Source organism: Epinephelus fuscoguttatus, linkage group LG15, assembly GCF_011397635.1.
Source record: "Epinephelus fuscoguttatus linkage group LG15, E.fuscoguttatus.final_Chr_v1".
NCBI classification, from domain to species: Eukaryota; Metazoa; Chordata; class Actinopteri; order Perciformes; family Serranidae; genus Epinephelus; species Epinephelus fuscoguttatus.
In genome coordinates, this window is record NC_064766.1 from 14,863,311 (window position 1) to 14,880,680 (window position 17,370).

At 38.9% G+C, this 17,370-nt stretch overlaps 1 protein-coding gene across 1 annotated transcript in view; it reads right to left on the bottom strand.

Moving 5' to 3' along the window:
• Positions 1–16,213, bottom strand: part of tesk2 (testis associated actin remodelling kinase 2) — a 31,534-nt gene extending 15,321 nt beyond the window's left edge. Inside the window, exons 1-5 of the mRNA XM_049598009.1 lie at positions 15,817–16,213; positions 12,201–12,638; positions 11,461–11,580; positions 5,004–5,125; positions 1,370–1,418 (exon numbers count right to left, since the gene is read on the bottom strand). Coding sequence (XP_049453966.1) covers positions 1,370–1,418; positions 5,004–5,125; positions 11,461–11,580; positions 12,201–12,323 — 414 coding nt within the window. The 5' untranslated portion in view covers positions 12,324–12,638; positions 15,817–16,213. The remainder of the gene's footprint in view (positions 1–1,369; positions 1,419–5,003; positions 5,126–11,460; positions 11,581–12,200; positions 12,639–15,816) is intronic.
• Positions 16,214–17,370: the final 1,157 nt, after the last annotated feature.

Here is a 17,370-nt window from a genome sequence, read left to right on the forward strand (position 1 = left end):
CCCCACAACTCTCACTGGATTGATGGACTGTCATTTGAGAAACCTGCGTTTAATGTTGCGATGCCAGACAAATAAGCCAGCTTGGTGGAGTGGGTGGATTCAGAGGTCTGGACCCAGGCAAGTGTTCTCTCATGCAACTGCAGAAAATTGGTGTTTGTCTGTGTTTGTCAAGGGTACAATAAGCACATTCACTGTGCAATGTAACAGTGTAATCACGTACATGTGCGTGCGCCTGGAAGCATCTTTTAACAGTGTATGCTTTCTTCAGAGTGGGATGAATTGTCTGTTTTGTACATTCTGCCCACATTAACATGCACAAACGTGTTAGTATGGATGCATCTTAAGCCCATGGTTAAACTGTTGGATGTATGTACATGTGTGCATCTGTTGTAAAATATGCAGTTTTGTGCACTTTGTGTAGAAATACAATGCCCACAGGACATAGAAATGTCATTCCACAGCTCAGGACATCAAATGAACACAGTCATGTAACCGTCCCTCAACAAAGCTGAATTTGTGCATCAACAGCAAGTGAACATAGCAAGAAATTAGAGCTGCAGCTTTTAGTCACCTGCTGATAATTTATTCAATGAATCTCTTGGTCCATAAAGAGGCAGAAAATAATTGTTGAAATACGATCTAAGTTCGAAGTGATGCCTTCATATCATTTTTTTGTTTGACCAATGGTCCAAAAGAAATATTATGGTTTACTATATTGCAAGAAGGAGAAGCAGAAATTTCATATTAGTTGTTGCAGAAATCCTGACAGAGGCTCAGTGTACAGTAATATCCACACAAGAGCCACCATAAATATCCTCTTTCACATTCTGTCAAAGTGCATCTGCTTCACGTTGGCTCAGTGTCTTTTAGAAAACCAAAACTAAGTCTTTGTATTTGCACCTTGTACATCTCCTTTCTCTTCCAAATAAGGAGACTTAGACATTACCCTCTGCTTATCAAGCACATTCTGTGACTAATAAATGATTATCACAAACACAAACTTACCTTACCTGTAACCCTAATGGTGTATGTTCCAACATCGAGCATCTCTGGAGGATTTTATTACCTGCTTGCTTTCAAATTACCCCCCCCCCCCTCTCTAACACACATACACAAACCGCCTAAGAACATTCAGTTCTTTTGGTTTTCTACAATTACAGACTAGTGTGCTTATATGTTGTGCTCCTAGATGACATGATGTTCACCTGAAAATAGTAGGAATGTATACAAACATATGGGTGTGTCAGTTCACAGGGAGCACTAGAACATAGGCAGAGCAGTACACTACCTTTCATTAGCAGAGGCACTTTGATCTCAGATATGATTGGTAAGTACCCAAACATTAATGTGAAATGGTGTGTTTTCCTACCTCTGTCAGAGCATGGAGCTGGCCCTCATGGACACACACTCCCTTGAACCTGCAAAACCGCAAAAGACATGCAAGAAGTTCTCTTAAGTTCTGAGATAGCATCAGGACATTTCTTTAGAAACTGAGTGTTGAGGCTGACACACAGACATGTCTCACTTATTTTCACTTTCTAAAAGTTGGGAGAAAAGCCAGGACTTATGGCTTTTAGTTTCTCTTAGTTCACACACTTGCTCTGTGGGGCCATATAATGAAAATAATGTAGAAATATCAAAACAAAACACTTGCATGACCTTCTCCTCTGTAAGCAAACAGAGAAAGCAGGAAGAATAGCTGAGAAGAGATTAAGATTCCAGTGGGCAAGACCAGACGAGTAATTACAGCGAGACTGTCTGTTAACAGGGGGATAATAACAGCTCGGTTACTTCACCTGCATTCCATCAATTTCTCCCTCTACTGAGCCTATCACCATCTACATTCTTCATAAACAAAAGCAGAATATATCACATTGCTCTTTTACTTGTGTGTGTTTCTCCACAGTTTGACACATTGGATGTCCCCACAGTATATTAGAGAAAAAAATACTTGTTTAGCTTGATGATTATGCATTATTTTAACTTTTTGGTTGTATTTTCAAAAGCAGGGTTCCCAACACATTTTTATCGACAAAATTTCTAAACTTTTCCAGGATTTTGTTTTTCTTCCCTGCATTTTATAAACATATCAGATTCATACTCGACATAATTTCAACTAGCTGGCATACATGGAGGAGAGACAGAACACGGGAAGAAAATGAAGAAATGTACGTGATGGTAAACAAAACATTGTCACATATCGACGCATATTAGAGCTACGATACATCGACAGCCTCAAAAAATAAATTTGCAGTTATGTTACTCTACATAAAAGTTTATTCACAGAGGATTACTGTAACAATGTCATTACACAGCAAAAATTCCATGAGTTTTCCAGGTTTTTCCATGACCATGGAAACCCCGTAAAAGGCATATTAAGGTATATTTCCTAAAAAACAATGTGTGGACTCTTAAGAAGATAATCCCTCTCAATCACTTATAACCACTGTAAGAGTGTGGCAATGTGATTATCTGCAGGGACCCTGTCCTCTGCCTGTATTTTCTTGTTTGTTTTTTTTCTTGTTATCTTGTGTTCCGGACATCACTGGGCATGTAGCCCCCAGCCAGAAACAGCAGGCAGGTCAGAACTTTATATAAGGTAGCCAATAGCACATATCCAATAGGAAGTGGAAAGTGGACAAAGCTTGTTCCAAAATGAGATTGAATCTGGGGTGAAGGACGATTCCTTCATAGTCTGTTCCTGCATAGTCTACCTTTAAGAATCGTCATAAGCCCGAGAGGTTGGAAAATATCCTTAACCCAGAAAGGACAGCGTTCCCCTTTAACTAAAGTGAAACAATGTGTGTGTGCAGAGCAACATGTGAACCAACTTTGTTCTCGCGCAGCGTTGAAGGCCTCGTAATTCTGAACGCAATGAAAAGGTCAACTTTGTGGGTCCTTGTTGGGTTTTAGCTAACAATGAGCCCCTCAGTGTCTGCTTGTTAACACACAGACACACACACACAATCCACTAGGCTCAACAAAGATGGCATTGTAAAAGATACTGCATGTGTGTATGTACAAGTACACACACACACACACACACACACACACACACACACATTTATGCATGTATGTGCATGTTCATAAACACACACACTCTCCCACCCAGGAGCCCAGAGCAGAATGTGAACTTGACAGAAAGTGTTTACTACAAAAATTCAACAACAATACTATTCTGGGGTTTCGTAGCCATTTGAATTCTCATTGCTATAAAGTTTTATTTAGTCCACAGACTTTTCCTTTTCCTGTCATAAAATGCAAGGCAAGGCATGTTTATTTGTATAACACCTTGTAAATGCAGAGGCAGTTCAAAGTGCTTTACATAAGGGGAAAAATGCATTACAAGATAATTTAAATAAACAATAAATATAAAATGCAATAAGTTGCCCTGAATTCAATGAAGGACATAAAACGCAGTACAAATTAATAAATTACGGCCACAGAGGAACAGGGGAATTTTTAATTTAGAGTTTTAAGTGGCTAAAGTTGGGGCGCAGTTAAGATCATCAGGAAGTCTGTGAGCAGCAATGTAGCTAAAAGCAGCTTCACTGCGTTTGGTTCTGACTCAACACACTACTAGCTGACTGTTTCCTAAAGATATAAGAGACCTACTGGGTTTATATTTCTCAAACATATCTAACATGAATTTGGATCCAAGGCTGTTAACTTCCAAACTAGCAGCAGCTCTTTAAAACCTTCTCTATAAATAACTAGTAGCATGTGTAATGACTTAAGAACAGGGGTACTGTGCTCAGCTCTTGTAAAAAATAATAAGGTGACGGACAAGTCATTTTACATTCTCACCAGACCAAAAACAAATCAAGACAAGGATTCAAATAGAGACCCAAATATGTCCTTTACTTTGTGTATGTACATGTTACTGCATCAAAAGGCTTGTTCATACGATTATGCACTCTGGAAAACACAGTTTTGACTGTATTTAAAGCTTACAATGTCAGAGGCAAGTATTGTTCACTTCATACATATAACAGTCACAGCCACCAATTAATTGTGGCTGGTCAGCTTGCAAAAATACTTTGTTCAGCTCCTCTGACAACTGTTTACTGCTGATAGTTTCTGTTTTAGTCACAGAGATATAGAGGGAACACACAATAGACAAAAAAGTGTCACTTCAGGACCACAGAGCCAGGTGTAAAGGGCCGTCACAGTATCATGCTTTGCACATTTAATCTGGCCAACCGTTGACCGGAAATCTCTACAAAATTAACCTGATTGTTCATAGCCTTGTCCTGTTCCCTTGTGACAGAAAGGGTCCTCCTCGCTTTTTGCCTCTAGGCAGCTGCTGCAGCTCTAACAGGAGCTGGCAGTTTAGAAAATCCATTGTTAATAGGCTCTGTGTTTGACACAGTTTCGAGCCAACCCCAAAGGAAACAGGTCACAACCACAGACTCATGTGCAACTGAGAGAACACTGAGGCCAAAGTAGAAGCAGACGGTATAATTTATATATGTAATAACCGAAAGTGGCAGGTGTTAAAAGACATAGCTAAGGTAATGTGTAACGTCAGATGTGTGGAAAAAATAGGATTTCCTCTTTATTTATTATTAGCAGTTATTGAGTAACCTACACTGTTAAGCCTTAAAATAAGCCTACTGTGAATTTATCAAAGCGAGCTCATTCCAAATTATTACTGGCATCTTGTTGCTGAATCTGTTACAATCAGATGATACGTAACAGGCCTTTTGGATTAGACCTTTAAAAATGCTCAGAGGAAATCACTACCAATAATCACTGTCTTACGCCATCACATTTCACAAAGTAGCAGATATTACGTGATAATGCAATAATCAAGTAGAACAAAGAGGAAAATAATCACAGTATTTGTTTGCTTTGTTTTATAAGCTGCATTCATATGGTTTTTAAATTGGATGGTGAGGATCCTTTCCTTCTGAGCAAGCTCAGTTCAAAAATGAGAAGAAACTAACACATTTTTTAAATCCAGCTGAAATTTTTTAGTTAATAAACATTCAGTTACCTACCTGAGAATGTGTGCGTGGGAAAGCCGGTTCATTAGTTGAACCTCTCTCAACATGTTAGCTCTGTTGCTGCTGCGCTTGTTCATCTTTAGTGCCATAACTTGGTCTGAAGCTCGATGACGTACCTGTAAAAAAGTCAAATAATGCCACATTTCAGCATTTTGCAAATGCATTCAAATACAACTAAACAAAGGCTAAATCCCAAAATTTGCTCTATATTAATATTCTGATAGCTGTAAAACTGGGGCTGTATAACACTTTAAATCAACACAATAATGTTCAGCTTGGGTCACTACAGGTAAGCCTTGAACAGTTTGAAATATTGCTTTTCTGTGATGGATACTAAAACAAATATCTGGCTTGTGCAGCAGAAAAACAGAGGAAGCACAAAAGGAAGGCAGCTCATAAACGAGAACTGAAATGAGGTCAGTCACTGGTGACCAGCCATGACAAAGTAGATGTGTCAATCCAGAGCTGCACAATCAATTTTGTATTATCGCGCATTGGGATTTTAGTTTCCATTAAGCTGTTGGATAGCAGTGGCATCACCATCCATCCATCTATCCATGGGTGGCTGGAGCCTATCCCAGCATGCCTTGGGTGGAAGGCAGGCAAACACTCTAGACAGGTCACAGCATGAAGACAACGCCAAAGCCATTCCTGCTGAAGTTTCACATGTGGCTACAACAAGGGAAGTGAAATTGTTTCGTTTCCCAACTGTCACTAAATTATAATAAGGATCACTGATATTACAAAAAGTCGATGTAGTAGATGTAAACATTGCCTGGCTGCAGTAAATTCAAAGTATCGACCAGTTCTATGAACAGAAGGTGGCATTCTGCTAATGAGTCTCAAGATTAAGCCTTAATAGACAAAACCGAAAAAACTGGGACAAAACAAAAAATTCAAAAATCATGTATTAATGGCAGCATGTAGTGAACATACGTAAAAAATAAAAAATAAACCTAACATGCCCTTTAGATCCCTTTTGCATAAGACTGGCAGTGTTATGTGTTCAAGAGTGTATTTGACATTCAAAGATTTTAATTAGAAGAACACACTAACATTTGCTTCCAAAAATAAGTCCATTTAATAGGGTGCAAAGCCTCTGAGAGAGTACTTAAAACATTTAATCTCTCTAATGAAGCAGATACAATTGAGTTTTTCCTCTGCTGGTTACTGTTAAAGACAGAGTGCCCAGTGTTGCATGTCTATTCATTGCCCATATCATTTAAACAGGCAGTTATCTAAGGTTAGTTAAATAGTAAAATGGTCATTCACACTACAGGTTTCAGATACACCGCAACGCAGCGCACTAATTACCAAGAATTTGGTTTCTTCTGAATATACTCATATGCATGCTAATAGGAAATATCAACCTGCAAACCACAGAAGGCAGCACATCAGATGACTGCGCTGTTGCAAACACTTGCTAACTCACTTCCTGACAGCAGAAACATAATTAGACTATGATGCAGGTTTTAAAGCAGTAGTCTAAGGAGGCTAAATTGATACTGTGACTACGTGGAGAGCCTTTAGCAACAAAGAGCCTTTTCAAACATTATCAAGAGCTCAAGACAGGAACTGCAGTACAGAAAATAATCCTGAAGCATCACACATATCATGCAAAACAGAGCTGCTTACTGTCACATTGGTATGACAGCTATGATCCCAACTATGCAACAGCACTCATGACATTATACATCATTGCCATGACTATTTTAAACCACACCAGACGTGATGTATTAAACAGGACGTGTCAATGCTTTTAATGTGCACTTAGTTGTGGAAAACAAAAATGATAATATATGATTAGACATGATTCAATATGTATCCTTAACAAAAATGGTGGAAGATAATTTGGACAGGCCACATTTTCCTTGGGTGATCACTGCAAACTGCTCTCTCAGAAGAGCAATTCAGGCAAAGAACATCCTGAAAACGTTCATCTATGTAACCAGAGAGCAGGGCAAGAGGAAGTAATCAGATTGTTCACTGAAATAAAAGTACTAATATCACACTGTTTAATACTTGTTAACAAGTAAAAGCCCTGCATTCAATACCTTACTTAAAGAAGTGTTTCACTGCTGAAAAGATGGTCTTTTCACAACACTAGACTGTCTGTGTAGTAGAAATATCCTTAATAAAATACGTTGAAATTAGTGCTATATGACCAGAGAAAACAAAGTAAAAGAGCTGTGGCATTTGCTTTTGCTCAAGAGGCAGAAATTCTACAATACCAGAATGCACTGTGCTGCACGGGACCAGTGAACACTCCAGCTCATGTGTGACGCAATGCGAGCTGGGGCGTTTTTCCATAGGAAACAATATGCCGGCCGGATGGTAACAAGCAATCTCGAATTACAGTTAAATCAAAAGCTTAAACACATTTCTGACAACATTTTAGGCAAGAAAAAGTCACTGCAGTAACAAATCTTGGTTTATATTTGATCAGCACTGCATAGCTTCATCATTTGATCAGAGTTTGGTCTGCTTCCATAGTCTCTGTGTCAGTGGTGGCAACGGCCATAGCATGAGCCATAGAGCCAGTGAAAATCTACTGGATGGTGCAATGAGCTGAGAGATGAGCACGGAGATCTGGGCGCTGGTAAGATGAAGAGGAGCTAACGAATGTGTTTGACAATCAGCAAAGTATCTCTTAAGTAAAAGTGTAAGTATTATCAGCAAAATGTACAATGCATCAAAAGTAAGAGTAATCATTGTGTGATAAAATGGTCCCTGTCAGTCCCTGTTACTATTATATCTGGTGTTATACCAACTACAGTTCAGTTTATCAGAAACAATCAAATTCTAAATCAGGACATTTGGAGATATATTGTTTACACATTTACACTGACAGGAAGCATACGAAAAACTGTGATGTGAAAAATAACTTAAGCTATCAGATAATTGCAGAGAAGTAAAAAGTACAATATTTGCCTCTGAGTGGAGCAGAAGAATAAAGTTGCATAAAATGTAAATACTCAAGCATAAATTTGTACTTAAGCACAGTACTGAGTAAATGTACTCAGTTACATTCCACCACTGCCTAATCATGTTTACTGCAACAGTAGGCGGCTTCATATCATCTTCTAACAATGGCTCTCTTCCATCATCCCAGCCACAGTGCACTGGTGGATAATAACACTGAAAGTTAATGGACAAAACTGTTGCTATACTGCAAATTGGGTATTTGGAGACATCTCTGTGAAGTCTAAAGTTCTCAATATTATCTATATAATGTATAGCAGGAAAAGAAAAACAGCTCATGGATTTGGATTCAGATTATAGGGTTTCTCTGTGTATTCTTCTCTCTCTGTCTCATAGATACTGACACAAAAATTGCTCTGTTCAAGTTCAAAGGAAGGGGCCTGGCTGTAAGAGCCGACATTCTCCACCGCAGGACAGCAGAAACAACAGATGGCCACTCCTCTGCAGGCCTCCTCCCCCACATCCGTCTATCCTCCCCCGACCCCCCATTCCTCACTCTTCACATCCCCCCATCTGCATATATTCCCAATCCCCCTCTTTCTTCTCCTCACTGTGGCCTCCAACAAACTGTCGTCCCTAATCCTCTTCTTCCCCAGTAGTCGACCCCAAGTTCTTCTCTTTCTCCTCTCATCCTCTGTCTTTCTGCTCTATGGTCCTCCACTTCTTTAATATCTCCTGCACATTTCTGGAAAACATACTCCCACATTGTCCCTGTCCACCAACCCTCGTCCCCCTTCTCTCCTTCTCCCCCTAACCCAAGCTCTAGAAAACCTCTATATCCAATCTTCTCCTGAACTGTACTCCGTAAACTCCTAAAACTTCCTTTCAACCCTCATTTTTCATCCCCTTCAACAGTCTTGCCACCCCAGCTCTCCAACATCAGAGGCTTTTTCCCCTCTGGTTCCTCCTCCTCTTAGCCTCAACCTCTGTCACCATTAATTTCACCGCCTTTTTGTTTCTGTCCCTTTCTGTCATCCTTCTTGACTCTAAGCTTTTCATCATTCTGCTCCATTTCCTCTTCTCTCTCTGTTTACCTATGCATTCCTCTCTCTTACAGAAAAGAAGTATTAACAGATATTTCCATTACTCAACTAAAGGCTAAGGTGGTACTTATAATAAACTGCACACAGGAAGCCTGGTCCACAAAAAAAAGGTGTTGTTTAGTTTGATTATGTGTGCTGGAGGTTTAAATCATTCATAAAATATTTATTATAGTCTAATTTGGCTTAGGTAGTCAAAATATGCACTTAAGTGGTCCATTAGATTAAGAAAAAGACCATTTTTTCCCCGTCACTTCTGATTAGCATACGATTTCTTGAACAACAGAGCTGTACGATGCACACATAGCTTTAACATGACAAAATAAATGATAGACAATTTACAGATGGCACCACAATGTTCCTTTAATGAACAAGAATTGATGAAATGTCACACACAGGCAGCACAAAGCTGTATCGCACATGTGCCACTGTGGTAACTTCATTAATTGCACTATAAGTCACACTGTACGGCAGCACTGTTGTCATTTTTCGTTGCAAAATATAGCCACGCTTTAGACCGTTTCTTCCTCTCTGCTCTTACTACTTCTTGTTGCAAGTGTTCAGCAGTGTGGACGCATGAGTTGACATCAATGTTTTGCCAAACTGTCAGAAAAACAATTAATAAGCTTGGAGCTATACAATTCAGATGGATCGGACAATTTAGAATCAGTATTCAACAGGAATCAGTTCTCTATTCCCATCCTTATTTCCTCTCCTAACAATAAATGGTTTGTCTTGTTTGGTATAGTTTATTAACGTGTTTTGTATAGCGTATGTCCAACAGTGTTTAAAAAGGTATAGAGTAATGGTTTTTTGTATTTTAGATAGAAAGGTGAAGACAATATTTGGACATTTACTCTCAAAATACTAAAGTTTAAATGCGGTTTTAAAACAGCAGCACAATGGCACAGTGACTGTTGTTTAATCCAAAGAGTTTCACTCACTGATACATGCTGTAAATGTGGATATTGTTAATTAAAACTGCTGGCTGCTGTTTATGTGTGCCACTCTTCAGTTCACTCACTCGCAGGTCTGTGTGTTATGAATAAGCTCCAGTGTTTACAAATCCCACAATGGGGTGTTTTTGACAGCTGGCATATGCATAACACATTGGTTACAATAAACAAGTGACTTAATATAGGCTTAATATGGCTGATAAAAACCATTTAAAATATGTCACCATCTCCTCCAATAAAGATCTTTAAGATTGGCTATACCTAACCAAATGTGCAAGACTCTAATATCACCAATAGCTGTCAGACACCATCAACAGTACAATCAATCAGCCCAACCCCAAGCTGTAGCCTGACAGAGAGACACAATGGAAATTGAATTTCAAAGCAGATCACCAATCCAATAGAGATCTGTAACAAAGATATAGAGTTTCGACCTCATGGAAATTTTAACACACAGGGAGTGACAAGAAAAATAGAAACCCTTGTATATTAAAATGTAATCTGATACAACAAATAATGTGGAAAGAAACTGAGCCTGGCTTAATGTCACTCAAATCTTCTAGGCCATTATTTTAATTAATCAGACGATTCCCCTTCGTGTATAGGAGACACTCACACACACCTACATACACACCTACATACACACAAAAGCTATTGCAAAAAAACATCTGATCCAGGAGTCACAACAATCCGACTTAAAATTCAAATGCTATCAGTATAACAAGGCCGTGATTGTTTATTTCACACGAGTGCAACTCAGTTCCTTTCCGAGCTGAGCAGTCCTTTCGCACTGCTTATCTAAGCCAAACTAAGCCATGCCAAAATTTCACACAGTCATAGCAGCCTTGTTATTACATCGAACAAGAAGAAATACAGGAAATTAAATTTATCTGCTGATGCTTGTTAAAAGGAAAGGCTTCACAAAACCTAACCAACCATACTTATAATGCCAACCGTGCTTGTGTGACTCCCATTCACATGCCTGGAGGGTGAGGAAACAAGAGTAACAGTGTTAACAACTATGTGTTTAAGTTGTGTCTTTGAAGTGACTGCAGTCTAACTTGACCTTAAATGTCTGGAAAAGACTTGACAAGATAAACTGAAAATGACTTTGGTGTTTAACAGTTTAATCTCGTATAAATGTCATTTACTTGGGAAGGCCATGCACCACAAGTTCCCTTTTATTTCTATGACTGTTAATCCTCTTGGCCAGTGCACTAGCATGACTTGTGTCATGTAGCAGAGAAAAAACCCCCGAGGTTAATCGGTGTGAGTAATTGTCTCACAAATTATAAACCACCCTGGGTGCATGGATGGGTTGAGGCATGAATAGAAAATAAGATCTAGCCAATCAAAGGAATGGAAAGCAGCAAAAGATGAAGTCAAGCAAGGAAAGACAAGGAAATCAAGGACAAACTGAGGAAAACCCAGGTAAGAGAGGAGAAAAAATTGTGATCACAGATCTCCACCCACCTTGAAGACATCAGAGAAGAATCCAGAGCCAATCCACTCACAGGTGAAGTCATCAAGACGTGTAAGACAGGAGAAGGCACTTATGAGGGCTCTGTAGGACGATGGCCACACCCTGCCCACCTGGAGAAGGCAGAAATAGATGGTATCAAGACATTAAGATGAAGACTTTATCAGATGGGCATGCTGTATGACTGCTGCAAAGACTTGTCGTTTGTGCAGAAAAATGACAGATAGAGACAGTGTTGTAGCTCTTAAGTGGGAAAGGGACTAAAAGACTAGAAACTAGAGATAAAAAGTGATTACACTAACATACACTGAATTTCTCAGTCCAGACAGACAAAGAGGAGCGCACACTGAATTCTCTAGGCAACCATGCAGACCCCTCAAAACTCAAAACAGCATTAGAACATGGTGAATAATAAGAATCCTCAAACCTCAGACACTGTGTGACTGATTTTATCTCCAGACTGTCAGCAACTGACCCAGCCTTGAACCGACTCAGTCCTACTTGGTCGGATCAGTCTAAATCATAATTATAATAGGCCCAATGTGTGTGTGTATCAGAACTCTGCATTATCTGTTTTTACATTATCAATCTATCCAAAGCTAGAAAGTTATAACAATACATTATCAATACTTTTTTTTTAGCTATTTAATACATGCACAGAAGTTTGTACATTATTACATATGGTTTGCACAAGTGAAATGCATCCTACACATAAAAATAAAGAATGACTGACCTGTGAAGGCGGGCCCATTCCCATCTCGCAGACCCCTACCCCTCCGATACCATCTCTGTCCTCATTGTTACGCTCCGGTCGTGTAGGAAACCCAGCGATTGAGTTGCGTTTATTCCGATCCATGGTGATGTTAAAGATGATACCAGTGAGGGTAATATGGACCTTTTTCTGTAATGTACCCACATGACAAGAGGACTAGAATGTTTTAATGGTGCCAAGGGGTTCCACGGCAGCCCAGGATGTAGTCAGATTGTGTCCTGGGAGAAAATATTTCACACACATAGACTTCAGTGTAAAATCTGGTTTAGGGCACCCCTGGTGACACACCCTGGCTGGATCCAAGATGTTTCCTAATAGTCCAGTTCCTGACTGCTTGTGACTGGGGAGTCCACCAGGGTTTTCACATGTCTGACAGATGTATAGTTAGCCCATGGAGACCTAGGAAAGTAAAGAGAAAAATTATTGTAAGGTATGTCTGTGGTTTTATATTGACATGATATAATGGCAGATGGGTTCTGTTCACAGATTCATTGTTATGCCTAAAAGGTAACATATTCTTGTGAATCCTACTGTAAAAGAATGGCGAGGCAAATCACATTATATTCACATTCACACTTTCAACAAAAGCTGCCATGCTATGATTTCCTTAAAGGTTCGGCTATTGCAGCTGTGGCTGTAAACTGAGACTTGCCTTAGGATGGATGAGACAAGCCACCATTGCTCAACAGGCCCAAATGTAATGGCTGTAATAGGGGCTGATTGTCCAATTATGGGAGGGTAGCCAAGGAATAGCTCAGGTCCTGGACCTTTCTGCCATCCAAAACAAAATCAGCAGGGTACAAAGGGCAACAGGAAAGGAAGTCTGTGGCTAAAGGTCTTTACACACATAAACAATGTGGCTTTCATATCTTACTTTTAAGAACACTTTGTTCCAAGAAGAGAAAGAAAGAAAGATCTCTTTGGCTAATAAAACATGTTGAGTCTTGTTGTGAATATTTTTCCAATACTTGATTTAAAAGTGGAGTAAAACTCAACTTTGGTGTATAACACTGGATGTGAGCATAACTTTAGTTTATTCATGAGAAAACTCCTGGGTGCACCAGTAATGGATCAGCAGACTGACAGAAAATTAATTGTCAGCTATTCTGATTATGAATTAATCATTTAAGTTATTTCTCACGCTATGATAAATTGAAAATCAGCAGGGTTTGGATCTTTGGTTAGACAAAATAAGACTTTGCAGATGTCACTCTGGGATTTATGAAAATTATGACAGGCGTTTTCACTAAAGTTGCAGCTTCTCATTCACTTCAGTTGTGTTAAAGAAGGGTGACAAAGAGTTGCACTAACGTGGAAATGCAGGAAAGAAAGTAAACAATGATTATGTTTCCCTTTGTGGTTGAACTATTCCTTTAAGTATCCATGTCCCGCAATGAGCTTGTGCATATCATAAAAAAAAAAAGAGTTCACACTATCGCTTTTAATACTACAAAGTCTGCCATGGTATTCTCTGAGATCTCTGTCCCAGTGCACAGCATTAACACATTGCAGCATGTACATATATGTATATATATAATATATATATATATATATATATATATATACTATGCCAGGTGTAATCATGTGCGTACACACGTAACTGTAATAATTGTAATTGTAATAGTTCAGTAGAACATGTTCCAATAAATGGGGAGGAATCATGGCAAATTTTAAAAGAAATAAACTCAACCAGCTTACATCAAACTGAAGCAGAAACACAAAGGTCAATGACAGGCCAAGAAGAGGTCTAGATCTAGATCAGATGCTAAAAACAGCATTGAGGTGACACAGCCAGATTCTGCTTTGGTCCGTTAGCATTACATCACAGACACTAGACCAGAGAGTAACTGTAGACCTACTGGACAACTTCTGACATCATTCTCTGTCCCAGCCACATCCTTAAAAGGCTTTTCATCCTCCACTTTCCTTTTTCTCTCCAATGACACCTCATTTTCTGCCTTGCTGAAATGGTACGGCAGAAATAAGAGTGCCAGAGCCAAGAAAAATGTAAGCCAAAACAAGTGCCAGGCTTAGGCTATTCTTTCTCTTTTCACTAGCTATATAAGAGCAGGAACAGAGACACACATTTCATCAATGTCAATGTATCTGAGTAGACGAGAATAGGTCAGTAAGTAAGATATATATTCACTCATGATGCACAACTCCAAGCAGCAGCAACAGAAAAGAGCTTCTGTCCCCTCACACCCACATCAGTGGTCAAGGCAGCCGATTCTGACTAAACACAAACTTCCTACGCTTACTAGAATTTCAATCATGCAAATGATGCACACAAATAAAAATGCAGAACTTTGTGTTTTTCTACAAGACACTGCGGGTGGGTAAAACTTTATTCAGGATGATCTTCTAGCATACTGCAGTATGCTGACCACCAAGAGGAAGTTTTACACCCACTTCAACAGTGAACATTAAAAACAGACAGCAACTCACATCAGTCCAATCTACAATGAAGACAACCAAAGGCACATAACATAAAACAAATTTATTACACTAAAAAATCCTGTAATATTCAGCAGTATGATGACCCTCAGTGACCTATGCTGCAGGAAATCCTCTTGATGCAAGTGATTAGAGAAAAAATAGGCAAGCCACCAGTGTGCATTACTATATTTGTTTCTAAACTATACCCTGTTGCCTACATATCCACAGGGCATGCATTTAAGACACCACAGCAAAGGGACTCTGCATGGAAAAGGGTGGAATTTTAAAAGCCGGCTCTTTTTTCGGTCTGTAAAATGTGGCTTGTAGCTACTCCAAAACAGATGGGACATCTCCAAAGCAGCCTCGGGCCAAATGTTTTAACAGTAGTTTGGGGGACTGAACACTATCCAGCTGTGTCCCGGTGGATTACAGACTAATAGAAAATGTCAGCAATAAATCAAAACGTAAGTGATGTTATAATGATAGGTTGCAGCAACGGGGTTAGAGTGTCTCTGAAGGGCAAGAGGTATTAGAGGGGAGTGTGTGAATGTATGTGAGAGACAATCATTTGTGTATGACTGTGTATGTATACCTCCATGACAAAAAGAAAACAACAAGAAATAATCACACTGATTAAAACATGAGAACATCTACTGATCATTTCAATAAACTATTCATGAAATACTCTCAAAATAAATGTCAGTGTTTTACTAATCTGCTCTTGTGAGCGACAGGGAAGGTTGAGAGTTCTCTGTTCACTAAAAGAGCAATCTTTTTTCGAGTATCTGAGCAAGGTCACATTCAACAAAAGTGAATAGAAGCCTCTTATCTGACTACCATCTATTGTGCTTAACTGCAACGATATATGAGCTGCTGCATACCTGTCATTCTTCAAGGGTTTAGAGTAATGAACAAGTCCATAGGGCAGGGAAAAAAACCTGTCCATTATCTGGATACCAAAGACAATTAATGAGTCAGTGCTGCCAAGACAGCTTGATACAACAAATCATATTAAGTAGAGGTGGTCAGATGAAGAGAATAGCTGGGTCAACACCAGACAGTCAATGTAAACAAACCACAGCAGCAACAGTCAGTATTATCTTCTACTCCTTGATAAAGTTTAGCTGTCTAAACTTACCTGTTGTTAATTCATGGAGATATTTGTAGGGACACTTCAAGCTGGGCTCCATGCCTTTCCCGGGTAGCATTTATCGAAAACTACAAGACAGCAAAGTTGGTAACGCAGCTCCTCTGTGACTAGCTGACTGGCTAGTTTGTCAATAAAACTCGAGCTAAGCGAAGAGCTAACAAACATTAGCTTGACATCCACCAACACACATAAAACAGGAAGTTTTTCGTCGCGGACGGTTTAAAAGTCCAAATTCCCAAAGGCTGAGTGTTCAAAGTGAACTCGAAGTCTGCTTCTGTCGTCCTTGTTCTCACAATAGAGCAAAGTACGATGTTTGTAGTACCGCCCGAGATGATATTTCAGGCGATTGTTGCTGTTTGACAGCTCCGTCGTCTCTTCGCTCTCAGCCGAGTACTCCCACTAGCCCCGCCCACATTTGATCGACAGCTAAATCAACCAATGGCCAGGTATCTTTGTGCGTGCGCGCGCCTGTTAAACTCCCAAACAGTTCACACAGAGGGATACCTAATAATAATAATAATAAATAAAATAAACAAAATACAAGTTTAAAGTACTGTAAAATCAACTGAAACATGAAATTATATTTAAAAAAAGTTGATTTATTCGTACATATGGGAGGTGTTCGAATTTCTGATAAGGAAAATTCAAGGGACAGAAAGAGGAATCATCAACTATGATCATAACTGAGTTTTCAAGTACAAGTTTATTTGCACGTCTCTCACATATATGAAGTTTAAAGTGCTATATAAGGAGAAAAGGAGGCATACAACAACATTAAAGAAGGTAAATAAAGAGTAAATAAAGAGAAGAGCCAAAAGCAGCAAACACAATAAATACATAAAAACAATACTGATACAAATTACATTGAGGAATGCTAAACTAAATTTAAAAAAGTTAAATACTGAATGCAATATTCTTCGTTTTCAACATTTAGTCGCTCAAAAATACATTTTCACACATGACTAAAGCTTTAAGTAGCTCAGATACTCTTGTGGCAAACTTTCTCAGCTGTTTTACTTAACAAATGCAACATCAGCCACCACTGCTTTTGTTTCCATCTTCATTGTGTCTTTAAAAAGCTCTTTGATGTGCAACAAATTAGTCTTTTTATTGCTTTTTTATTAATCTATCTATTTTTTTTTTTCAGTGTAAAGATCACGTTAACAGATGGCCACTGTTTTAAAATGTGGCAACTTTTGAGAGTGACTTGTAATACAATATTAATACAAGTGCAATACAGTATTTGGGGAAATAATTGGCCGATTAAAAAATACATATATAGACATGTGATCTATTTTATTCATTAATGGGCCTATTTATAGACCTAAGATGCATTTCATGGGGTCATAATCAAAATCTGGTACACAATTAGCAAATAAAAGTTACAATAACAAACTGTAGCATCATAGATTACCAAACAGATCTAATTTAATAGATTTTTTTCTACAAGGGTAGGTGCTTTGACCTTAGCTTTTATTCTCTCATGGAAATAGAGCACCGCCTAGTGGACAAAATTAGGCAGCACTGTTAGATACGTCCATC